Here is a 27604-nt window from a genome sequence, read left to right as displayed (position 1 = left end):
TACTTACTATTCTCTGTCTATGCTAGCTAAGGCTAACATTACAAGCATAGATGAAATGACTATTTTTTGGCAGTCTATATTTTTAGGAGAATTTAATTTCCTTTTACACTTTATTCATATTTTGTTCGTATTACTAGTTTCTAAAAATGATCTAATGTTAGATAAGATTAAATAGATTTTGATATAGGACTGTTGATCAAGCCGTTTTTGAAAAGCCCAAGCAAACCCAGACAAAGTAACTCTGACTACTACGCCACAAGTCTGACTAAGCTGGAGGCTTGAACATCCAGAGTTAGGACAGAGAAAAAGACTGTCTTTTTCTTGCAACTCAATACCTCCAATGCATTTATCAGTTTGAAGACCATGAAGTTCATTTGTTAGTATTGGCTGGACTGTCCTACTATGCCCTCCCTATTGTCCAGATTTAGTGAATTCTGACATCCATCTGTTCAGGTTGATAAAAGATAGACTGCATGGGCAACATTTTCCTAGCCATAATGCCATCATAACAGCTGTGAAACAGTGAATCACCTCTTCTGGTGCAGATTTTTATGAGTGCAGCCTGCAGTGATGAAAATGTATAATTAATGGTGTTGACTATGTTGAAAAACAGTGTTTTGTAACTGAGAATTTGGCCTTTCAAACAGTATTATTGTGCTCATTGTACCTGTTATAGTTTCAATGGAAATAAATCGGAGGCATTATTTTCAGGGATACATCTATATTTTGCAACCATTATTTTGTAATTCCTGTGTCTCAAAATTCAACTTACTAAGTAATTTTGCTATATAATTTTATATAATTTTATAATTCTTATAAAAACAAAAATAAACTTTTCTGTTTTTGTTTGTGTTTGAGTGTGAGTTTGTGCATGCATGCTGTTTTTCATGTCACTGAGGTCGTATTATTTATTTATTTATTTATTTTTAAGGGGAAAAAAAATGATAGAAAGTTATACAGTTTGGTATTTCTCAAGATTCCCTCCATTTTGAATAGTCACGTGACTCCACTTAGGTTTATAGTATCTATGTTCATACTGTAGTAAAATCCAAAATATGTTCCTTGCATGTCCATATAGTGTCTGTCTCAGAGCATCAACCTCTTTCTTGCTTTTTAAAGACCACAGACAGAATTTCTTTGTTTTTCTTCACTGTTTGTGTTGTTTATATAGAAATGCTGAGACACCGAGCACGATAACCTCAAACTGAAATTATCAGGAGTCTGTACTAGCAAAATATAATGGAAAAAAAATCCAAATTTCTTAAGCTGAGAGGGGCCATAAATCCAACTCCCGGTTCCGCACAGAACCACCCCAAATTCCAAGCCCTGTGTCAGAGACCACTGTCCAAATGTTCCTTGATCTCCAATAGCTTTCCCCGAGGAGCCTGTTTCCAGTACACAAAAACCCTCTGGTGAAGAGCCTTTTCCTAATACTCAACTTGATCCTTCCCTGATGTATTGTCTTTTCGTCACCTTGAGTCTTCAGTGATAAACAAGAAAATTCACAGCTACATCCAACTATGAGCCTATTGCCAATTCTGCATATATTTTTAAGTGTGTATGCACAGAGATCCTGTGAAATTGCTGAGGAATCTTGTGACATCTTCTGTGCATTGTAGTACATCATTATCTGCCGTGATGAAGTTCTTTAAGTAGAATATTAAACTCTGATGTCAGTAATGGAGAGCCCCATTCCCAAAAATTTCTGATGATTCTGAATGACTGTTTAAGGGCTACAGTTTCTTATCAGTAGTTGTTAGCAAACATTACTGATGTAATCAAATGGCAAAATCAGACAATCTCTTTTACACATCTTAAAGAAAAATCCCTTGCTCAAGAATATAAAATACTGGCAGTTATACATTAGCCCCACATATAGCTTCTTCCTGCAGTTCTATGGGTGGAATGCACTGAGAATTTAGCCTGCACCTACAGAAATATCAACTTCATCAGAGATATACCTTCATGTGTTGTGATTCAATGTATGATAGTGGCCTTATATGTCTATTTAGCTTACAGCAAATTTAAAGTTATAATTCCTATTGTTATTAGGAGTAATATAATAGTTAAGCACTTTTCTTATTCTTTTTCTCTCCCTTTCTCTTCTTTGCTGACTGACTATAATAATCCTCCAGAAATGACCTTGACAGTTAGATATTCTTCTATGTTTAAGTACCATTAACAATTTTTTTTTATTTATTATTTTTTTTTTTCCAGAAAACAAGCCACTTAGGTAGTTGGCAAAAAATAGTGTCAATAAAAATCTAGTCGTGGCTACTCAGTAAATTGCATTGCAGTATCTGCTTGCCAGCTGAGGGTGAAGAACATTGTATATTAAAAGATTTTCATTGTGTAATAATGTGAACACCAGCAGCAGTAATTATAAAATCAATAATTTGTAATAAATATGTCCTCCTTATATAATTACTAAATGATTGCAAAACCAATATTATGCACTAGTTAGAATGGAAAATGTTGCTGCTAAAGACTTTCTATATTGCACATTATTGTTCAACTCTTAAACACCCTTGGTCAAATGAAGCATAGCTTCAGTCTCATCAGAATTAAATTAAATACTATTGCAATTTGGTCTTCTTAAAAAGTATTTGATTCATGGAAAAAACTAATTACCAGATTAAAATGCAACAAAAAGTGACTTAAATATACAGTGGTAAGTACTCTTTATCGTGAGCTGGAAAGAGAATGGAAGATTGTTTCTACCCTGGAAGATGGAAAAGGTTTAGATTTTTTTCTTTCTTTTCCCCATCTTTATTTTCTGACTATTTTGATCCCACAGGAACCCATATAAACCTCAATATCTCATCATCTATATCTGTCTTCACATTTTTCACAGACTTTTTGCCTCAAGTGGCAATTTCTGCTGCACAGATAACTAGGAAACTAGCTTTTAGTAGGATTCCATCTTTCAGTGTACTGGAATTCAGAGAGAGGGACAAATGTTTTATAAATTGTTAGGGCTTTCAGAAGGGTCTAAAAAATTAGCATAAACATAAATACAAAGGAAACAGGACCAAAAGAATTCCAAGGTGGTTTCACATGATAGGAATACCTTGTTCAGCTAAATTCTACTCTAAAGAAGTAACTCCTACATACTCAAAGGCATGGAAATAAGAAGAACACTATCTATTAAGGCACACATTATATTTGTACATCTACATCTGTATCTGTATCTGTGCACAAAGATTCAGAAGATATCGATAGATCACTGAATTTCAATTACAGCCTTCCTTCCATTATTTGAAATCCAGATTTGGCAGTAGGTCCATTGCTAGACCTGAGTCTGAATGTTTTTCTTTTACTCATTCTTTGTGTACGTGTTCATATTGTTTTAACCTTGGACAAAGATTCGTTACCAGTTGCAGCTCCCTACAGCATAGGAGCCTACATCCTAGCTAATTCTCCGAGGTCCATATAGCAGTAATAATTCAGAAAACATAGAAAGTGAGAAAAAAACAGATTTTTTTGTGAAGTTTTATTGTATATATAATACTGAGATGAGGCCAGATAGATTGAATCTTAAAATTGTTTACTTATTCTGAAAGAGGAATTTAGCGTAACTAACTTGTATGTAGACATGTGCATTATAAATTAATCCCATTCTTTGCTTCTATATGGATCAAAATGCAATCAGAACTATTTGTATAACAAGGTCTATTTTCTTTGCCCATTCCCAATAGGGGAAGTGTTCCCATCTCACTCCTTCAAATGCTATTCACCTATCTTCTGCAAAGATCTGTTGTTCTTCCTGTGGAAAAACATGTTAAAAATACCATTTCAGCAAGCCAGGTTAGTTTGCAAACATAAATACATGCATTATTTCTGAGCCCAGGGTAGGTAATTATATACAGTAGCGAGCATTACAAGTGACTGAAAATAGGACAATAATGGGTAATACAATTTAATTATTCCAGCTAGGAAATGAGGAAGGAGGGCAGGGGGAGGGAGGGAGAGGGGAGATTGTAAAAAAAGACAACCACTTTCCCCTCCAAGAAAAACAAGAAAAACAAGTTCCTCTTGTCTCTCCTCTTGTCTCTCCTTTCCTCCCCTCTCCTTTCCTTATCAACAAGATTAAGTGACTTATTTTAACTGGGCAAAGAAGAAGGTGATTGACTTGACTGGTTTCCAATACAATACTGGTTAACTGTATCAGAAGTTTGGAAAGTTCTAAGAATTTGTGAGGTTGCCAAATGGTCAACAATTTAATATATTTATTAATAAATATTATTTAATAATTAATTAATTAATAATTATTAATAAATATATTTATTATAAATATATTTATATTTAATATATTTGGGGGGTTTCTTGTTTGTTTTTTTTGTTTGTTGTTTTTGCTTTATTATTATTATTATTATTATTATTGTTGCTTTTTGGTTTTTTTTTGTTTGATTGTTTTTCAGTATGTCTGTCCAGTAGGAAAGATATTATCATTCTAATTCTCATTTAGGGCATGAAGATTTGAAAGGATTAATAAATATTTTCACGCTTGCTAGTACAGATGAACTGTTTTGAGCATTGTGATTCATCTGAAGTCCAAATTCAAACAGACTCTATGATTCAGAGTTTTTATTATCTGTATATACCAGACCCTGGTTATCTGCATTATCAGTTAAGCTGAATAGCCACAATAAAGTTTGCTATCTGAACCACATGCCATATGACTTACACGAGGCTTTAAGGCATCTGTAGAAAACACAAAGTTAAATCCAACTCTATCATTTGACCGGCTTCCATTCTTCAAGAGGAAAAAGGAGCAATAAGGGTTAGGCACTGTTACATGGTTAAATCATGTCTTGTGAGGATTTTGTTTGTTCGTTTGTTTGTTTTGTTGATTTGTGTCTGTGCGTGTGTGTATGAGGCTGTGCAAGGCTTTAGAAATAATGACTTATTTCTTTCAAAGTTTCTTAAAACTGCATGCAATACAGACACAGATGTTTCTTTTAATAGTTGACCTAGCATGGGTCCAAATTTCCTCAGAGAAATTGGATGTGAGGGATTTAAAATTGAATTTATCTGGAATCCACATAAACTGTTTCTGCCTAAGTCTTGCAGACACTTGTAACTTCAATATCAAAATAAGTGTCTTTCATCTTTTGAGGTTGTTACATTATTTTTATATATGAGGTAGACGATTTTCATGCTAATGATACTTACGGTTACTTCTTGTAAATAAACTTCAACATCTGTTTATAATTATGCTATGTCTAAGTGCTTTACAATGTGAACAACTTGGAGTAGCAACTATAAAATAATTCAATATTCTAGATTGGAAAGTGTATTTTGGGATTTATAAGAATCTAGATGAAGAAAATGCAAGATGGTGCAAGAAAATATGACTTTTACTGCGGCAGAAAAATGATTTATTTATTTATTTATTTGTGCACGCGCGCACGCGCGTGTGTGTGTGTATGTGTGTCATTAATTATGTTTCATAGTAAACACAACATTTTTAGGTAGAATCCTATTATTACAGTTCCCAGACTGTTAGGCTGCATCTGTACTCAGATGTTTTAAATCACAGAGAATCACAGAAACACCAAGGTTGGAAAAGATCTACAAGATCTTCCAATCCAACCATCCACCTATCACCAACAGTTCTCACTAAACCATGTCTCTCAACACAATGTCCAAACATTCCTTGAACACTTCCAGGCTCAGTGACCCTGGACTATCAGGCAGTCGAGTCCATTCCAGTGCCTGACCACTCTTTCAGAGAAGTAGTATCTCATAACATCCAGCTTAAATCTCCCCTGGAGCAGTTCAAAGCCATTCCCTCAAGTCCTATCACCAGTTACATGAGAGAAGAGGCCAACCCACAGCTCACTACAACCTCCCTCCAGGTAATTATAGAGAGCAACAAGGTCTCCCCTGAACCTCCTCTTCTCCAGACTGAACAATCCCAGCTCCTTCAGCTGCTCCTCATAAGGCCTATGCTCCAGAACTCTCACCAGCTTTGTTCCTGTTCTCTGAACCCGCTCCAGAACCTCAATGTCTTTCTTGCAGTGAGGGGCCCAAAACAGGATGCAGTACTCGAGGTGCTGCCTCACGAATGCTGAGCACAAGGGGACAATCACTTCCCTGTTCCTCCTGTTTCTACACAGAAACAATGTAGAAACATGAGCGTCAACCAATACCTCCAGGTCCATTTCCTCTACACAGCCTTCCAGCCACTCTGCCCCAAGCCTGTAGTGTTGTCTGGGGTTGTTGTGGCCAAAGTGCAGGACCAAGGATTTGACCTTGTTGAACCTCATCCCATTGGGTTCAGCCCAGCAATCCAGACTGTCCAGATCCCTCTGTAGGGCCTCACTAATCCCAGGCAGATCAACACTTCCAGCCAAGTTAGTGTCATCTACGAACTTACTGAGGGTGCACTCAATGCCCTCATCCAGGCCACCAATGAAGGTACTGAATAGGACAGGCCCCAGAACCGACCCTTGGGGAACACCACTTGTGACCGGTTGCCAGCTGGATCTAGCTCCATTCATTACCACTTTCTGGAACCGGCCCTCCAGGCAGTTCCTTATCCAGCGAGAGTGTACCTGTCCAAGCCATGGGCTGCCAGTTTCTTCAGGAGAATGCTGCGGGAGACAGTGTCAAAAGCTTTGCTGAAGTCTAGGTAGACTATATCAACAACCTTTCCCTCGTCTATCAGATGGGTCACTAGATCATAGAAGGAGAACAGGCTGGTCAAGCAGGACCTGCCCTTTGTGAACCCATGCTGGCTAGGCCTGATCCCCTTGTTGTCCTGCACATGCTGCGTGATCTCCCTCAAAACAATGTGCTCCATAGGAGCTGGCTGGGGCGGTATGGCAGGCTGATGTCAGGGTGGGGCTGGCACTGCCTGCTGGTGGAGCGAGGCTGCAGTGGGAGCAGGGCAGATTAAGCAGCAATGGCATTTGTGAAGAGTGGCTGGCTGCTCCAGCAAAGCACTGTCTTGAGGCACTGGAAGAAGAACTGGTTTGACCTGTGGTCTAATGGCCATTTAATATTCTATGACAATCAGAATCACCATGATAGAGAAGTTAAAATCCACATGAGAATCTATTGCATCAACCTCAAAGTGAGGAATGAATATTGAGATTTCCAGCCTCTGGAAGGAAAGCAGAAAGATTGTTTACTGCAGATTGTTTGTCGGGATGGTAAGACCATCATTCTCTGTGCAGAAAGCGCAGATGACTGTTTGGCATAGAAAATTGCTCTTCAGGATGCCAGAACAAACAGGCTACGTGGGATCTGATGTGATGTATGATGAGACAGCAATTTCCTCAGTCCCTCCTCCTTAAACAGCTTATGCTACACCATTACCTGAGTTCTATGGCTATGGCTAGGGTCAGTACAATGGTGCATATCCCACTGTGGGTCTTCATGTCTTCTATGCCTCCAATGGACAAGCCTATGATGTTCCCTACCAGTATCCATGCCACAGATCATATGGCCAACTCCCTGCAACGTCATCGTTTGAGAATGTTACTGTGACAGTGAAGGAGATCTTGCACTGGGCATGCTTGCTGAAGCAGTGACTGGAATGGCTCTGGGGTTGTTATTCTGGGTCTTCTAGATTATTCATTCCTTATCTCTGTAGTTCCAAATCCTCAGTTAAGACTAATTCAATAGCTTCTTTCATGACTTAGGTAAAATATTTGTTTGCCATCATTCTGTAGCAGGATGAGGAAAATGTGGAGAGAATGTTTACTGGAATTATTTAAGAAAAGCCAAACAGGGGTAACTAAAAGCTTCCACAGTATTTCTAGCATAGGTTACATTGTAAAATCAGAATACCATAATAAAATCATAAAATCATTAAAGTTGGAAAAGACCACTGAGATTATCTAGTACAACCATCTACCAATATTGCCCATTAATAATTGCCTATGAATTTGTTCTGGTTTAGTTTTTTTTGCTTTTTGTTGGTTTCTTTTTTGTTGTTGTTGTTGAGGGGGGAATGGGGTTTGCTTGTTTGTTTTTTTGTTTTTGTTTTTGTTTGTTTGTGTTAATGTACATTGTTTCAGTATTTTTTTCAGTGTGTGTGAGTTTTTTTGGTCTTGCTTTTTAAGTCATAAGGCATTATCGCTGGCTTGCTTTCACATATAAGTTTCCAGTTTGTAGATAATGTAAGTTTTCCCTACTGTGTATACGCAGAATCATAGAATGGGCTGCATTGGAAGGAACCTTAAAACCATCCCAATATGTCTGCCCTGGGCTGGTTGCCACCCACCAGATCAGGCTGCCCAGGGCTCTGTTCAATCTGAATGAATGCCTCCAGGGATGGGGCACCCACCTGGGCAGCCAGGGGCAGCAAGTAAAATTTCATTTTGCACGTTAAAGATTTAATGGCAAATATTACTGTACTATTTAATAGCAAGTATTACTGTGATATGAAGATGAAATAGTTATATCTGAGTGAAAACAAAAATTAACATTAAAGAAATTTTCCTGCCTACTCCATTGGCTCCACTTTACAAAGAGTGAAGTGTGATGCATCTGTGAACATACAGAAGAATTATGATCTTTTTGCCATAATCATGAACAACAGAGTTAATATGTGCATGTACAGCATGTCTGATATATCTAGAATGTGTCTGATTTATGTTCTTTGATATTTTTCTCTGTAATTTTTCCATTATTCAGACCAAGCCTAAATGTACCTTTGTGATGTATACTTATGTATTTTAGAACAACCATGAAGTTTGTCTCTAAATATAAAATGCTAGAATTCTAACCCATGTATAATCAAGAAATTAAGATCTGATAAAAAATTTCCCTCTGGTTTAAAATGATAACATTCCATGTGGGAAAAATATAATTTATTTCTTTCATATTATCAGTATTGATTGTATTTAAATAGGAAAGAAATGGAATTTTAACAGCAGCTACATATTGATATTTGCATCAAAGAGAATAAACACAACAACGCTGTGTAGTTTATGTTTAAGGATTGTAGATAATAGATACAGAAATACAAATGCATAAGGCACATACTGTTATAATACCACCCTCAGAAAAAGATCTATCAAATCTAAAATATTCTCACTTATAGAAGTTCATACGTTTTATGGCTGGAAAAGTATCTGTCTAATCCATTGTAATGGAGGGTGGCCTCTGCATATCACAAGGTATAGATTTCACACAGTGATATCTGTTACCTATCATTCTTCATCTAAAGTAGATTATACATTTCATGTACCAGTAGAGCTAAGTTACCAGTTAGAGCACTATTTGGATAGCAATGTTTTATCTACTTGGGCACAATAAAAAAAAATAACTTTGGAAAAAGTGGCACAGCAGAGAGAGAGGGCTATATTCATGCATAGATCAAATAATATCTAATAAAAAGACAAAACAGTAAGAGAGTAATAGAGCCATCAGAATGTCATTTTACAAGCATGATAATGCTACATTAACTGATTGTGTGTGCTTGTGTGATAAGTTCTGCTATTTGTGCGATTTAGCTATAAAAGAGATTTGAGAAAGAAATTTTATAATTGCTTAAAAGTCAGCACTTCTCACGCAATGGGATGTTCAGGCTCTGCGTAAGGCAAACATGGTTTCTCCTCTAGAGGCACTGCAAGAGAGGTAGGAGTCAAATAGTGCATGACCCTTGATTCCACCTAACATTAAACACAAGAGCTTACTGTACCCTGTACTATATCTGTTCCCTTTTTTTGAACAGCAGCACTAGACGAATTCTAACAAAAAACAGGAGAAAAACTGAATTTTGCTTGATCTTCCCAGTACATAAAGTAGATTAAAGGCTAATTATGAATTTCACTGACCAGAAATATCTAGGCAGCTTAAAAGACAAAATCTCAATTTGAAATAAATGGGAGCCTAATTTCCTTCTTATTTCACCTTTGAACAACAGGTCTTAGCTTTGGACAGCTCAGTCAATCTGATTAGACAGTGAAGATATTATGACTCCATATTTTTAATTATTATTTAAAAAAATGAGTGAAGTTGTGCACAATTTTTGCCCAGTTCTTTATGATAATCTGTAGTCCTTCACCTTTAATTTAGTTTATATTTAAGTACAAATTCTGTTTTTAAAATGTTATTTATTTTTAAATTTCTTATGGTTAAGAATGCTAATCCTGATAAGATCCAAAAGGTCACTTACTTGGAGAGCTTTGTTAGATCTAATTTTTTTTTTAATTTTGGGTGAGAAAATCTTATTTTTGTAATTATATACCTTATTTTTCTGGTTTTGTTTATTTCTTTGTTTGCTTGGATTTTTTTGGTTTTGTTTTTGTTTTGATTTTGGTTTTTAAACCCAAATTTGAATTACTGTATTATTATTATTTTTTTTTTTTCACTATTACTTTTCAAACTATAGCTTCAGAGAAATTCAGAGGAGTAGAAAAGCCTTAATATGTTGCATGACTAGATTTCATTTGTTACAGACTTTCCTGTCTGCAGTCATTTTATTGTGTGGTGCTGTGAAATGCTATATGTTAAGTGATGGAAGCAATAAGAAGTTTGTCAGAAGAAGATACCTTCAGTTGCAGAGAAAAAACCTGAAAGTTAGATCAGAAAGTATATTTTTTTTTCTTTTGAACCATCATTGAAGCCGTGTTGTGAGGTTATTTAAAGAGCTGTATCACTGATAAACCTGTGCTTTCTTAAATCTTTAATAATTCTTCAAGGACTTGTTTTACTCACTGGGCAGAAGAACTGTTGTATTTGATATCTAAGCATCATTGCCTGAAGCTGCGAAAAAAAAAGTATATGTATAGTAACATTTCCAGTTCTCCAGGGTTGGAAAAACTTCAGAGACACTCTTAGGTCAGAATCAATAATCTGTGATTTATTTTTCTATCATACATCATAAATTAATAATAGCTAACATGAATAGCTGGATCAGTCTGCCCCTAAAACTTCTCTAGTCTAAACCAGTAGTCTACTCTTCCTTATTAAACACTGGAAAAGTAATCAACTCAAAAGAAGGTATCTTTCTGGCACTGATTTTACCTTTCCTTAAATGTCTCTCTTGTTTTATAATCAGAGAAAAGTTAGATTATCTAAGATTCATTTTTTCTATCTTTTTCTATTATTTAGTGTTAGGTAACAAGCATTCCACCTTAACAATAAATAAATTAACAATAAATAAATAACAACAGCAACAACAACAACAACAATAATAATAATAATAAAATATAACAAAAAATAAAATAACACTTTTCATGTAAAATAATCCTGCAGTAATCTGGACACTTCAAATAATAATAATAATAGTAATAATCCAGTTTAGTTACAGTTTTTTAAAGAAAATCTTAGAAGACAATAAAATGCACATTTTAAAAGTGAGTAACATGAGTGAGAATGTTTTTAACAGATATAATTGCATACAGTTACACATTTAAAAAAATTCTTAAAAACATAGAAATCTAAGAGTCACCCTCAGACCTGTATTTATCAACTATCCATAGGCCTGTCAAAGCATAATTCATCAGTGTGCTGAGAATTTCTGAGATATAATATATAATTGCCATGGACACAACTATAGACCCCAGTTATTCTCCCTCCTTTAACCTTTTCCTAGATTTTTGTGATTGTTTTAGTAATAAAAATAAAAATAAAAAATAAAAAAATAGAATGCATAGAAAGTCTATGGCTTTGTTTAGGCATTCTGACAAATGTTCGTAGAGGTATTTTCTCCTTACACTTCTCCTCAATCCATGTAGAAAGGGAGAAATATCTGCTTTCTCATTTGTTCACATGATCAACATGGAAAAAATTATTTTAGCCTGACTTTCAGGAGGACATTAAACCTTTTATAAAGATGAAGTTCTTGTACACAGTGCATGAATACGCTTAATAAAAGCAGATTACTGCCAATTTTCAGTCATAATTTAGGGTATATGAAACCATATTTTGCTTTAGCACAAAAAAAGGACAAAACATTTATCAGTTCCCTACCTTTTCCTAGCTTGATATACACCCATGTTAGTCTCAGTTTGTAGATTAAATCAACTCTGCCTCTTTCTAAATAATACAATGCAAGAAACATATAGATCTCCCAAATCACTATTAAGATTCTTCAAGCATGTTATAATGTAGGTTAGAAAATAATAATAGTAATTAAAAAAGAAACAAAGGAAGAAAAGCCATTATTTTAAATGGTGACAGTTTTAATATACTTGCTGGGAACATAAAGCTGTATAGGGTGTTGGGGAGTGAATGTCTAAGCCAAAAGTAGATATGCCTGAGAATTTAAAAGACAATAGCATTTTTTCTAAAGACCTGTGGGATATGCTATCATGTTTTGAAGTAATTGTGAATGCATCTTTAATTCCTGAACACTATTCTTAATCTGTGATGATACTGTGATCTAGTATCGATCTATTCTCTGTTGTCAATTGAAAGACATATGAGCTCCATAGAAACTGATTTGTTGCACTCTTAAGATAGATGTTTATTACAGGTAGAAGCAATTTCCCTGTAAAGAGGCCAAATGTCTTTTGATTTATCTTGTAATCTTATATGAATAGCCAGGTATTAAGAGTATGATTAGGGGTCTAGGCACAAATGTCAGATGATAGTGTAGACTTGCCATATCTCAGATACGTGGAAAAGAATTCTAGGAGGCAGGAAATATGATAGTACCTAGACAGTAACTAGAAGTAAGACAGAGGATTTTGAGCTAACTAAACTTAAGAAGCAAACAAACAAACTCTTAAGTAAGGAAACCATACGACTGAGGGAAAAATCTATGAAATCTGCTCTAAGGTGAATTCATCATGAGATTTGAACACTTTGATCACCAGAAGTACCTTCCAACAGCCTGTGATTCTTGGTTAACTGAATACTGTTGCAAAGTTCAGATGCATCTTCTGACTTTACATTTTGGTGGTTACTTGAACTGCATGTTTAAGCTTCCTTTATACTCAACTATAATCCAGTTAACAAAATTAACTGAGTCTGAAGAAGCACTTATCTATCTGATAACAAGTATGTTTGAGCTGATCTGTGCAGAGCTTCCATGGAGAAATTAAATGATCAAATCTACATGAGCTAAACTACACATTTCACTTTTGCTTCCTGTTAAGCATAAATAAATAAATAAATAAATAAATAAATAAATAATTGGAACTCAAAAAGGTAATTTTCATTACTCTAAAAATTCAAAATAAGAGAAATGGTGATTATTGCATTTTTAAAACCCTTTGGACTCTTTAGTAATAAGATTTTTTCTAGTTTTCAATCATTAAGGAAGAGTCATCCATTTAAAATTAACATATCTGTGATAAAAATAAAGGGCCTAAAAATTCTGAATACAGAAAAGCACAGTTTAGCTTTCCAAAATTTCCACGAAACATAGAAGAACAACTTCTTTACTTTTGTTGTTGTTGTTGTTGTTGTTGTTTTTGTTTGTTTGTTTGTTTGTTTTGTTTTGTTTTGTTAGGGAAATAACAATTGGTTACTGAAAAGTAGAAAAAAATATCACATACCAAATTACAATTTATTCCAAAGATATCCCTCTAACAACTTTCCATTAAATTAATTTTCTTTTAGCCATATTTTTAAGTATTGTTAATTAGTATTAGAATTCATTAAAAGCAATGAGGATATACCTGATGCTAAAAATACCAGTAAAATTCACTTCTCTCTTTGCTGGGGAGTTGACTTTCTCTTGAATGCTGAAAAATATTTCTACTTGAAAATTGAATTATAAGGCAAAAGTCTCTTAAAACAATTATTAAATTGCTTCCATATATATATATTTAAAAATATTGTCACAGAGTCACAGAATTGTAGGGGTTGGAAGGGATCTATAGAGATCATCAAGTCCAGCCCCCCAAGCAAATCAGGCCCCCTGCAGCAGGCTACACAGGTGGGTGTCCTGGCAGGTCTTGAATACTTCCAGAGAAAGAGAATTCACAACCTCCCTGTGTAGCCTGTTCCAGTGCTCCATCATCCTTACTGGGAAGAAGTTCCTTACATATTGGCATCAAACTTCCTATGCTCCAGCCTATGGCCATTTCCCCTTGTCCTATCCCCACAGAGCACTGAAAAGAAGTTGGCCTCATCCCTTTGACTACTACACTTAAGATACTTATAATCAAATATTAATCAAAGAATTTTCTTTTCTCAAGCCTTAACAGACCCAGGTCACTCAGATCTTGCTGAATGGCAGCACAGCCTTCAGGTGAGTCAGCCACTCCTCCCAGCTTTGTATCATTGGAGTACTTACTAAGAGTAAACACTATATCTTCATCCAGGTTGTCAATAAAAATATTGAACAAGTCCAGACCCAATACTGATCCCTGGGGAACATTGCTAGTCAATCTCTCCAACCAGTCTCTGCATCACCAGTCACAACCCTCTGAGCTTGACCAGTCAGCCAGTTCTCAATCCACCTCACTGTCCACTCATCTATCCTACACTTTCTCAGCTTCAATATCCAGATGTCATGAGAGACAGAGTAAAAAGCCTTGCTGAAGTCAAGGTAGATGTCATTCTCTCCTCCCATCTATCGAGTTGGTAATGCCATCACAGAAGGCTACGAGGTTGGTCAAGCATGATTTTCTCTTGCTGAATCCATACTGACTATTCCTGATGACCTTCTTCTCTTCCAATTGCTTGGAGATGGCATCTAGAACAAGCTGTTCCATCACCTTTCCAGAGGTGAAACTGACTGGCCTGTAGTTTCCCAGACCCTTCTTCTTGCCTTTTTTGAAGACCAGAGAGAGATTGGCTATCCCCCAGTATTCAGGCACCATTCCTGTTCTCCAGATCCTGTCAAAGATGATAGAGTGGTTCAGCAATCACCTCTGCCAGCTCCCTCAGCATGTACAGATGTATCCCATCAGGGCCCATGAATCTATGCACACTGATCCTACCCAGATGCTCCTGGACGACCCCCTCCTCAACCAGAGGGAAGTTCAGCATTTCTCGGACTCTTTCTCTTTCCTCTAGAGTCCAGGAGTCCCGAGAGTGAGTCTTTGAAGTGAAGATCAAAGCAAAGAAGGAGTTCAGAATTTCCACCTTCTCAGCATCTCCCATTACCAGGACACATCCCTTGTTTAGCAGGAGACCACATTATTCCTAGTCTTCCTTTTACTGTTAACATGAAAAACACCCTTCTTATTATCCTTTTTCTCCCTTGCCAGTTTCAGCTCCACGTGGGCTTTAGCCTTCCTTGTCACCTCCTTGCAGGCACTGACAACACTCCTACACTTCCTCCAAGAGTATAGGCCCTTTTTCCACATTTCATAAACCTTCTTCTTTCCTTTGATCTTATCCATGAGCTCCCTGCTCATCCATACAGGTCTCCTGCCTCCCTTTCCCAATTTCATACTCTAAATATGCACCAATCTTGAGTTTGGGGAAGTGCCGTTTAGATGTTGCCCAGCTTTCCTGGGCCCCCTTACCTTTAAGCATTCTAGCCCATGAGATACCTCCAAGTAAGTGAAGGAAAAGTTCAAAGTCGCTCTCTGAAAATCCAGAGTACCAATTCTACTTTTTGCTTTACTTTTTCCACACAAAGTCTTGAACTCCACCTTCTCATGATTACTACCTCCCAAGCTGCCCCTAACCTTCACATCCCTAGCATGACTATCCCTGCTGGAAAAAAACAAAGTTCAGAAGGCCCCCCCCCCCCACACACACACACACTTTGTTGGCCTCTCACACCATTGTCAGAAAAATATCTTCAGTGCATTGTAGGAACTGATATCTGGATGATTATGATGATCTGTTGCTGTCATGGTGTACATTTTGAAATGTTCATGTGAAAATTGATATTACAAAGAAAATAAGGAAGCCTTAAAAGGACTGATAAATTGTCCTTTCTTTTCAGCATATATTTACAGATTATTATTATATACATATTACAATTGTCCAATGTTTTTGTTTATTTAGAATAGCCTTGTAGATTTTTCATAAGTAAACACTCATGTACTAGTGTGAGTGGGAGGGATTTTATACTGACTATGACAAGTATAGGATCTTCAAGTGGCTGCCATTATAGTTATTCCAGTCTCATCCACTTTGAAAAGAAATGTAACTGTGCTTTTGAAGTTTTGTATATAACAAAAACAGAATAGAAGGGACAGCTGAAAATTTGGGTGATAAGGCCTGTTTGTACCAGAAGAAATACAAGGAGACATAAATTTCAATATAAAGATTTACTGTTATCTATTGTAATCCATCCTTCCCATTGCTGGTGGGAATCTGTGGCAAACATGGACAAGATAAAGTGATGGTGGGTATGATGCAAGGTAATGGTGCAGATTGGAAATAACTGGATTGGAAATAACTGGAAATAATAATCAGAAAGATGAGAATTTTGTCTATGGATCACGGTGCTTCTAGAAGATATTGTTCCTTAGCTTACATAAAGGTTTTGAAAACTTTACAGTGCTCCTTTAAAATACAAACACTATTTTGAACAGGAAAAAAGAAAAAGAAAAAGAAAAAGAAAAAGAAAAAGAAAAAGAAAAAGAAAAAGAAAAAGAAAAAGAAAAAGAAAAAGAAAAAGAAAAAGAAAAAGAGAAAGAAAAAGAAAAAGAAAGAAAAAGAAAACGAAAAAGAAAAAGAAAAAGAAAAAAAAAAAAAAAAAAAGAAAACAACAAAAAAAAAGATGTATGAATATATTGAGATGTTGCTTTTCTCTTTGAAAGTAATGTTTACCAAACAATTAAACAAGAAAACAAAACCAAAAATGTTACATCAAAAAACGAAGATTTTTTTTTTTAATCTAAAATATCTAACAAGATTTTCTAGACGGTCCTAACTCAGAAGCATGGAATATCCATAATCCTAATTCTTCACTACCCTTTATAGCTAGTAGTTAATTTGTCCTTAAGAAGACACCTGTCTACACCTGCTGAGTAACAACTTCCAGATACTCATTTTGCTCAAATATGGGTATATGAACTGCCTGAAGTGTGCCTTTCAGGCAAGACTTGCTAAAATTAAATACAGGCAGAAGTGGTTTAACGAAAATAATTTGGGTAAATTTGGTCAGGAAAACAAACTTAGAGATCAGAGAAATTTTGAGGAAAGAATCACATCTAATTTCTCACAGATTTCTATTTTAATTAATTATTAACTTTATAGTGTTCTCTGGAAATTATGTCTTGTAATTTTTTTTAGTGAATTCATCCTTCTCTTCAAGGTAAGAAAATAGTGTCCCAATTACCATCAACTTTTCTTACTCTTCTTACTCTGACTTCACAGCTTTCCAAGTAGAACGGAATTGCACATTTACTGGCATAAAAACCCATACAGTAGGCAAGTTAGCAGAGAAGCCATTATGTATATATATCCGTGTGTATACACGAACACATACACACGTAAAACTATACACATGGTTTTATTACCAGTGTATGCTAACATTGACATAGATTGCCATTAATACCAGTAAGACCTTTGTCTAACTCTTCCCAGTGCTCCTTAATATGAACGTGGGAAGATTTTTTCCAGTAATGGAAAGAACTCATCAGTTCATGTTCACTCTCTCCTTAGCTGTTTTTGCTACCTATATGTGAGTACACTTCCAGAAGTAAATGGACCCAGAATACTGAAAGTAGGTTAATAGGTTCTGAGTGTAATTTTCCCTTTAAACACGTAGAGCCATTTGAGAGACATAAAGGTCTGAAGTTTAAGAATATAGTCTGCAGTTTTAATAGTCAAGTAAGGTTATTAATGTTATCTTGGTGTCCTGTGGTTAAAAAAAAAATTCTCTCTTTTTGACATTTTAATACTTACTCTTTGAAATTGTTTTACACAGGATTATCACTCTCCACAAGCAAAGATTTTAGTCATAGTATCCATCCCACTGAGAGCAAGGGCGTCCACACCCAACTGAAAGGATGCAGAAACCCAGGCTGATTACTGAGGAAAACATGCAGCCATGCAGGCCTCTGGTGTCACAGAGTGCCTGAGCCTTTCACTAGCACTGTATCTACACAAGATGCGAGTAGGCAGAAGATCTGCTCAGTGTTGTGGTGAGGTTACAAGATGAAATATATGAGTTAAAATGTGTCATTGGAGCCAAAGAGAAAGAGCAGAATAACTACACTGAACTCTCAGAGAAGTTTTACTGCAGAAGAAAGTTCAAGAGCCAAAGCAAGCTGTGTCCTCTCATGGCCAGTCTGAAGACAAGAAGTTGAAGAAAAAAGTGGACAAAGTGTGGCTGCAAGCAGAACCCTTTCTTGCCTACTCCACTGCCCCCCCAATACTCCAAGTCCCTCTGTAAAACAGGTAGTAGGCTCAGGATGTGGAATTCCCATCTTTGGGTGATAAGGCCTGTTTGTACCAGAGAAATCAACAAAACCAAAACTAGAAAAGCCTTCTCCCAGGATCAAGGCTACATGCTCAAAGAAGAGGAGGCAGGTACTAGATATTGATGAGTTCTCCCTGCAGAGAAGTGAATGCCTGGTATGCCATGCAGATGCTCTTAGAGAAATCTGCTGCATCCCTGAGACTTGGGTGAAGGATGTCACTACAAAAGTGTCTAGCATGGTACGATCAATAGATCATTATCCATTACTGCTTTCCCAGGAGGGTAGAGATGAAGCAGCTACATGCAGTTCAAAGGTCATCAAAGAGACTCCAGGGCCTTGAAAAACTGCCTGAAGAAACTGAGAGTATAAATCATCTTTTTCCTTCTTCCTCTACTGGGTAAGAATATTGAAAGAAATTGAAGGATCCTATCAATAAACCCCTGGCTTAGTGGCCAGTGCTGTCACCAAAACTTTGGGTATTTTGACAACAGACTGGCCTGTATGACATTAGGCTCATAGACACCAGATAAGGTTTAGTTTTCTCAAAGGGAGAAGAGTGTCCTTGGGGAAAATTAGCAGAGCTCATTGGCAGAGCTTTAAACTGTTTGAGGTGTATGTGTTGATATTGAGCCTGCTAATTAGTTTAGTATAGTATAGCTAGATTAGAGGGACAGGGTGCTAGCAGAGGTCCTCAGACTATTGCCTTGTGGCATGCTGGCAACACTGCATTACACTGAGTAACAAGTGAGCCATGGACCACTAAGGCAAAAGATAACAAGGAAACTGAAATAAATTACTTCAAAGAGCAAAATTTTTCTGGTAAGCAAGTTGGCTGGACTGATTAACAGAGCTTTAAACTAGATTCTATGTGGGAAGAGGATAGAGTTCTGTGTGTCAGGGCACATTGCCTCTTCAGGAAACCACAGGGAAAAATCACAGAACTGTCCCAATTGATCTTGAGAGGGCTCTGGGAAAGTAACACTATTTATAGCCTGGCTGAGGTCTGTCTGACCAGAGAGAGCCTATGGATGAGACCATCTTGCTTCAGCTACAAGAATCACAGTCTCTCATCTTTATGGGAGACTTCAGCCATCTGGATGTCTGACTGGAAAGCGTGACAGCAGACTGCAGTCAATACCAAAGATTCTGGAAGAGTGTTGAGTATAATTTCGTAGTGCAGGATATGAGATAAGCTAACCAGCAGAGAAACATTTTTGAACCCTGTGCTCACCATTGCAGAAGAAATCATTAAGGATGTTAAGATTGGAGGTAGTCTGGACTGTAGTGACCATGCCCTAATAGAGTTTGTGATCCTGAGGAGAATGTGTCAGCCAAAGAAGAAAAGTCAGGATCCTGAACATCAGGAAAGAAAACTTCAATCTTTTATAAGAAATTTCTAGACAAGATACCTTGAGATGATTGTCTGGGCAAGAACCTTCTGGTCAAACTGAGGGATAAGAATGACATGTACAAGCAGTGGAATTCTGGAATTCTGGGTTAATTCTTCTGGTCATTTGGATACCAGCATGCAAAAAGGTACTTCAAGACAAACAAGAAAGGGATCATGCAGTGTACAATTTAACTTATAAACACTGCTGAAATATGTAGTGTATCTACACAATAAATACAAGGTAATTTGTTCCTGTCTTCACAGAATGCCCCAAAATTCCTGTTACAGTGTCACTTCTGTCCATCTATGTTGTTTTCTCTCCATCTCTATTTTCATTCTCTTCCTCCCTCCTCCCAAATTCAAATTGTTAAATACTATGGATTCAGCAGGTAGATCAAAAATAATTTTCTTTCTTTTGCCTTGAGCTGAAATAGCATATATCCTGTTGTTTAGTACATGGAGAAATGTTTGAATCCCATTAAAATGTGGAAATGAACACTGGTCTCCCACATCTTTACTAAGTGATCAACTAAGATGACTAAGATGCTAAATTAAAGAAATGACAACCATTAATTTGCTTGAAAAGAGAGGTGGAAACAACTGAAGAACGTAGATATCCCCATTACTATGTATCTATGAATGCTTATTAGCCCTTCCTTAGGTTGTCTTCTAGAGTTAGATCCTCCCAGAAGACTTAAGTATAAGGAAGTCTAGTTGCTGCATTGTAATCAAGTATGAGATAGGCTGCTCATCCCTGCCAAAACTTAATACAGTTATAGTTACCTGGGGAACTTTAAACTAAAGAAGTCATGTGGCAAAGGATTTTAAGTTTCTCAAACATGAGAGGTCAGCTAAGGATGACAGTTTAAGTGCTTACTGTACATTTTGTGTAGGTCCTAGATTAGATACTCAAGATCTTATATCCCATTGGCTCCTAAATCTTTGATGCATTGCACTAAGCTGAGGCATTCAGCTGACATGCTTAGTCACTTAAGCTCCTGATAGAGGGGGAGTTAGGCCACCTGTAATCTGAATCACTCCTTTGAGTTTTCCATCTTTGTCAACTGACTGCAGGGGAAAACCAGAGTGAACAAGTTTTCAGATGTAGGTGTTCTCAGGTAAGACTTTAATACTTAAAGTTAGGTGAAATGTGCCAAGAGATCAGTAATTCAGAGTGCTGAAAATCACAGAAGAACTTTGTTATGAAAAGGAATTCAAAGTCAGCTAACAGAGTTAAAATAGAATTTTAACCTACTTCCACACATACATGCACACACACACATGCGCACTCTGTCATGGTTCTATGTTTTTTGTTTTTGTTTTTTGTTTTTGGGTTTCAGTATTCCACATCAAAACATCATGTAGTGTATGGGGCATTAAAGTGTCACTGCCCCAATTCCAAGTACCTATCCCTGTACATTACAGCAGTCACGGGATCTGGCCCTTCTGGGTGGGGGGGGCGCTCTCTTGCTGCCTTGCAATGGGTGCTGGAGGGTGCTTTCCTAGCCGTTCCAAGCTTTTCAGGTTTGAATCGGTCCCGGGAACTCTCTCTCATCTTGTCTGATTTATTAATCTCAATTGCAATTAAATTGTATATATTGTGTTATCTAGTATTCCAATATTATAGTAAAATAAGTTTTCCTCCATAGATTGTTGCCGCAGCTCTTTTCCTCCCTTCCTTCCTTCCCATTTTTGTGGGACTGGGGTGGGGGGAGGGCAGAGGCCTGTCGCCCCTGTCACGGACATAGACTGATCTCGTCAACTCCGTGACAGATTTTTGGCGCCCAACGTGGGGCTCGAGCTGCTTTTTAGTTTTTAGAACGAATCTCTTTTTCTCTCTGCTCTTAGAGAGCTTTGTTAGGGAGCGTTATCAGTAGTTCAAGTTTCTGTGCTGGAAAACCTGACCTTGAAAGATTAGGCGTACTGCCAGTGTTCTGGGATATTTGTAAACTTTGAGCACTACTTAGTCTGGGTAGTGCCTTTTTTTTTTTTTTTTTCTTTTTTTTTTTTTTTTTTCCCTCCTCTTGTTAGCTTCAATTGATTAACCCCTTTTTAGCAAGCACCAGCAATGAACCCACTCGTTATCGTGGGGGTGCTGGGTAAAGGATTTAAAGCAATGGTGTTACTCACAACCTACTGGCCAATAATCCATCTCACACTTGTGTGTTGTGGAATTGCATTCATATGTAACTACCTAAGGGCACTGATGGAGACACCTATGTTTTACCTACTTGCAATGTGGTATGATTTGAATTTTGACATTTACATCCCAGAAGGAATGGCTAATTTCACAAACAACTACATCCCCAAAGGAATGGCTAATTTCACAAATAACTACATCCCAAATGGAATAACTAATTTTACAAACAACACAATGTTCAGACCAGTCTCCAGGTTTTCTTCTCGGTTTATCAAATGTTTTTCGAATCTTGAATTAATACTCATGTTGGTGAGTGTGTCATTAATACTCATGTTGGTGTGCATGTCATTAATTTTCCTGAATGTACTCCAACGCATTCGTAATAAGGAGTCTCCTCCAAAACTAGAGAATGATGACTGGCAGGGAATATGGAGAGGTTTAGGAAAGGTCTTAGAATCCTGGGGACCCTCAGTGTCATGGGATTTTACTCTTGAGCACCTGTGGGATCCTGAGAAACTAAGCCAGCATTTGAGTCAGGGACTATGCGGCTTACATAAATCTAAGGAGGTACAACTTATTTGGGGTTTGGCTTGTGCTTACCGTGCCCTATATAATACCATTCTGAAGAGAGAGAGTTTCTGAGGTTCAAGCCAAAGGGGAAAATCCCCAAGTCAAATCTGATCAATCACAGTAGACACCAGTAACAATACCAGTTGCTCCTGTGGAGGGCAAGAAATGGAAACGAGTGTCTTCGCGTCTTGAACGAAAAAGAGAAGAAGAGGAGGAGGAGGTGGAGGAAGATCCAGGCGAGGGGCCCTCCTCAGGACCACCACCATCGCGAAAGGCAAAAGGGAAAACTAAGAGACGTGCAGAAGAGAGTGATGAAGAGGAAGTCTCTATTACTACTCGCCAGCCTCTAAAGATGACTGAAATCCAAGGTTCAAGAAAGGAGTTTACACGGCGCCCGAATGAAACTCTTGTTTCCTGGTTGGTTCGCTGTTGGGACAGTGGGGCCCATAGCTTGTCTCTGGATGGTAATGAAGCTCGCCAACTAGGCGCCATTGCCAGAGATCCAGCTATTGATAGAGGAATTAGTTGGTGTACGGATGAGGCTGCCTCCCTCTGGGAATGAGTGTTAATAGCCGTGAAGGAAAAGTATCCCTTCAAAAATGGCTTGAAGATTGCGATGAAGAAATGGGATGCAGTTGAAAAGGGTATCCAGTATTTGAGGGAAATAGGCGTGGTGGAAATGTTGTATGACCTTAACTTTGTTCCTAACCACCCACAACAAAACCGCGACCCTGAAAAAGTGAGGACAACGCCTGAGATATGGCAGAAAATCGTGACAACAGCGCCAGACAAATATGCCTCTACACTGATGTCAGCGTGTGACAGATACCAAGAACAACAGAGAACGCCCTTAGTTTATGTATTGTTACGCTCCAAAACTACGAACAATTGCTGTCCTCAATTCATGCTGCTGTGGCTGCTATATCAAAAATGACGGAGCAAGTGTCTCAACTAATTAACTGTGACAAACCTGTAGCAGTATCAGAAACACTTGATGAAGATCAGGATAATCAAACGAGTCTAGCGAAGGAGGTGAAGGAGATGATGAAATTTATGCGAGCCCACCTAACTAAAGACGATGAACCTTCCTTCTCACGTCACACAGCACCATCAAAGATCTCAGCTGTTAGAGGCAGACGCTCTCCGGCTCAAGTAAGGGATAATACACCACGAATTGCCTTATGGTATTGCCTACGTGACCATGGAGAAGACATGAGGAAGTGGCACGGTCAACCTACTCCTGTACTACGAGCCCGGGTGAAAGAATTACAAGGCAGATCAACCACCAGTGCAGTTGCTCCAGTTACCACAGGTAATGAATAGAGGGGCCCTGCCCTCAGTCGGGGGGGAAAGGGATAATAGAGTATATTGGACTGTGTGGATTCAATGGCCTGGCACATCAGAACCACTGAAATATAAGGCACTGGTGGACACTAGTGCACAGTGCACTCTGATGCCCTCGAGTCATGAAGGGACAGAATGAATCCATATTTCTGGAGTGACCAGGGGCTCTCAAGAATTGACTGTGTTGGAGGCCGAGATAAGCCTCAGTGGTAAGGACTGGCAAAAACATCCTATTGTGACTGGCCAAGGGGCTCCATGTATACTAGGTATTGATTATCTCAGAAGCGGGCATTTCAAGGATCCTAAGGTGTATCGATGGGCCTTTGGAATAGCTGCTGTGGACACAGACAACATTAAGCAGCTGTCTGTTTTGTTTTGCCTGTCAGAAGATCCATCTGCTGTGGGGCTGCTGCGAGTAAAAGAGCAACAGGTACCAATTGCCACAAAAACGGTGCACAGGCGGCAGTACCGCACCAACAGGGATTCTTTGCTCCCCATTCATATGTTGATTCGTCAACTAGAGAGCCAGGGAGTGATCAGCAAAACTCACTCGCCTTTTAACAGCCCCATATGGCCAGTGCGTAAAGCCAGTGGAGAATGGAGGCTGACAGTGGACTACCGTGGCCTGAATGAAGTCACACCCCCACTGAGTGCTGCTGTGCCGGTCATGTTAGAACTCCAGTATGAACTGGAGTCAAAAGCGGCCAAATGGTATGCCACCACTGACATTGCTAATGCCTTCTTTTCCATTCCTTTGGCCAAAGAATGTAGGCCACAGTTTGCTTTCACCTGGAGGGGCATTCGGTATACCTGGAACCGTTTGCCCCAGAGGTGGAAACACAGCCCAACCATTTGCCATGGGTTGATCCAAACTGTATTGGAACAGGGCAGTGCTCCTGAGCACCTGCAGTACATTGATGACATCACTGTGTGGGGCGATACAGCAGTAGAAGTCTTTACAAAAGGAGAGCGAACGATCCAAATTCTTCTGAGTGCTGGTTTTGCTATTAAGCAAAGCAAAGTGAAAGGACCTGCCCAGGAGATTCAGTTCCTAGGTATAAAGTGGCAAGATGGCCGTCGTCACATCCCGACAGATGTGATCAACAAAATCACTGCCATGTCTCCACCCACTAGCAAAAGAGAGACACAATCTTTTCTGGGTGCAGTGGGCTTTTGGAGAATGCATGTTCCAAACTACAGCCTCATTGTAAGCCCCCTTTATCATGTGACACGAATGAGAAATGAGTTTACATGGGGCCCTGAGCAGCAGCAGGCTTTTGAACAGATTAAACAGGAGATAGCCTGTGCCGTGGCCTTAGGGCCAGTACGGACAGGGCAGGGTATAAAGAACATCCTCTATACCGCTGCTGGAGAAAATGGTCCCACTTGGAGTTTGTGGCAAAGAGCCTCAGGAGAGACCCGAGGCCGACCCCTGGGATTCTGGAGTCGAGCTTACAGGGGCTCAGAAGAGCACTACACTCCAACTGAGAAGGAGATCTTAGCCGCTTATGAGGGGGTTCAGGCTGCTTCTGAAGTAGTCAGTACTGACACACAGCTCCTTCTGGCACCTTGACTGCCAGTGCTGAACTGGATGTTTAAAGGAAAGTTTCCCTCCACCCATCGTGCCACTGATGCCACTTGGAGTAAGTGGATCGCACTGATTACACAACGAGCACGGATGGGGAACCTCAGTCGTCCAGGAATTCTAGAGGTCATTATGGACTGGCCTGAAGGTAAAAAATTTGGAACACCACCAGGAGAAGAGGTAGCTCGTGCTAAAGAGGCTCCACCATACAATGAACTACCAGAGAATGAAAAGAAATATGCCCTATTCACAGATGGATCGTGTCGTATTGTGGGAAAGCATCGCAGATGGAAATCTGCTGTGTGGAGCCCCACACAACAAGTTGCAGAGGCCACTGAAGGGAAAGGAGAATCAAGCCAATTTGCAGAGGTAAAGGCTGTCCAACTGGCCTTAGATGTTGCTGAGCGGGAGAAGTGGCCAATGTCTATCTTTACACTGACTCATGGATGGTGGCAAATGCCTTATGGGGATGGTTACAGCAGTGGGAGCAAAATAACTGGCAAAGAAGGGGTAAACTTATTTGGGCTGCTGAACTGTGGAAAGACATTGCTGCCCTAATAAAGAATATGGTTATAAAGGTGTGTCATGTAGATGCTCATGTGCCCAAGAGTTGGGCTACTGAAGAAGAGCAAAACAACCATCAGGTAGACCGAGCTGCCAAAATTGAGGTGGCTCAAATAGACCTGGACTGGCAGAACAAGGGTGAACTATTTCTAGCTTGATGGGCCCATGAGACCTCAGGTCATCAAGGGAGAGACGCAACATACAAATGGGCCAGAGACCGAGGGGTGGACTTAACTATGGATGCCATTGCACAGGTTATTCATAACTGTGAAACATGTGCCATCATCAAACAAGCCAAGAGGATGAAACCTCTCTGGGAGGAAAGGCGATGGCAAAAGTATAAATATGGGGAGGCATGGCAGGTTGATTATATCACCTTGCCACGATCTCACAATGGTAAGCGTTATGTGCTCACTATGGTGGAGGCAACCACTGGGTGGCTGGAAACATATGCAGTACCCCATGCTACTGCCCGAAACACCATACTGGGTCTCGAGAAACAAGTCCTGTGGCAACATGGCACCTCGGAAAGAATTGAGTCAGATAATGGGACTCATTTCAAAAATTCTCTTGTAAATTCTTGGGCCAAAGATCACGGCATTGAGTGGATTTACCATATTCCCTATCATGCACCAGCCTCTGGTAAAATTGAACGATACAATGGGTTGTTAAAAACGATGCTAAAAGCACTGGGTGGCAGAACATTTAAGCACTGGGAGAAACATCTGGCAGAAGCCACCTGGTTGGTCAATACCAGAGGATCTATCAATCGTGATGGTCCTAACCAATCCAGTTCCCTACATACTGTAGAGGGAGATAAAGTCCCTGTTGTACATGTAAAGAACATGTTAGGAAAGGCAGTTTGGGTTCTTCCAGCTTCTGGAAAGGGCAAACCTCTCCGTGGTACAGTTTTTGCCCAGGGACCAGGATCCACTTGGTGGGTAATGCAGAAGAATGGGGATGTCCAATGTGTACATCAGGGAAACTTGATGCTGAGGGAAGTGCAGTTAGTAATTCTATGTATATGCATATAACCATGTCTGTGTAATGCATTTTAATTTTTTTGTTTGTTTGTTTGTTTGTATATATATATTAAGCATGATGTAATGATGTAGAATAAGGGGTGGAATGTCATGGTTCTATGTTTTTTGTTTTTGTTTTTTGTTTTTGGGTTTCAGTATTCCACATCAAAACATCATGTAGTGTACGGGGCATTAAAGTGTCACTGCCCTAAATCCAAGTACCTATCCCTGTACATTACAGAAGTCACGGGATCTGGCCCTTCCGGGTGTGGGGGGCGCTCTCTTGCTGCCTTGCAATGGGTGCTGGAGGGTGCTTTCCTAGCCGTTCCAAGCTTTTCAGGTTTGAATCGGTCCCGGGAACTCTCTTTCTCTCATCTTGTCTGATTTATTAATCTCAATTGCAATTAAATTGTATATATTGTGTTATCTTGTATTCCGATATTAGAGTAAAATAAGTTTTCCTCCATAGATTGTTGCCGCAGCTCTTTTCCTCCCTTCCTTCCTTCCCATTTTTGTGGGACTGGGGTGGGGGGGAGGGCAGAGGCCTGTCGCCCCTGTCACGGACATAGATTGATCTGGTCAACTCTGTGACAACACACACATAGTATCTTCCTGACTCAGTGTACATACTTTCATGCCTGTGCTTACAGAGTAGGAATATTTGAAGCTTTCCTTCAAAGCAAAAAAGCAAAAACTGGCACAGATCTAGAATGAAAGCTAGGACAAGTATGTGAATGAAGA

The 27604-nt window shown here is 38.8% G+C and overlaps 1 protein-coding gene and 1 pseudogene across 1 annotated transcript in view; both read left to right on the top strand.

The window, feature by feature from the left end:
- Window positions 1-26875, top strand: part of LOC128074298 (uncharacterized) — a 96372-nt gene extending 69497 nt beyond the window's left edge. The window contains exon 2 of the mRNA XM_052670002.1: window positions 26019-26875. Within this exon, the coding sequence (XP_052525962.1) occupies window positions 26019-26875 (857 nt within the window). The remainder of the gene's footprint in view (window positions 1-26018) is intronic.
- On the top strand, window positions 6911-7579 carry LOC128074647 (pleckstrin homology domain-containing family B member 2-like; annotated as a pseudogene).
- Window positions 26876-27604: the final 729 nt, after the last annotated feature.

The sequence above is a fragment of the Tympanuchus pallidicinctus genome, unplaced genomic scaffold (assembly GCF_026119805.1).
Source record: "Tympanuchus pallidicinctus isolate F22 unplaced genomic scaffold, pur_lepc_1.0 scaffold9, whole genome shotgun sequence".
NCBI lineage: Eukaryota > Metazoa > Chordata > Aves > Galliformes > Phasianidae > Tympanuchus > Tympanuchus pallidicinctus.
This window is presented reverse-complemented; position numbering and strand designations above follow the sequence as displayed.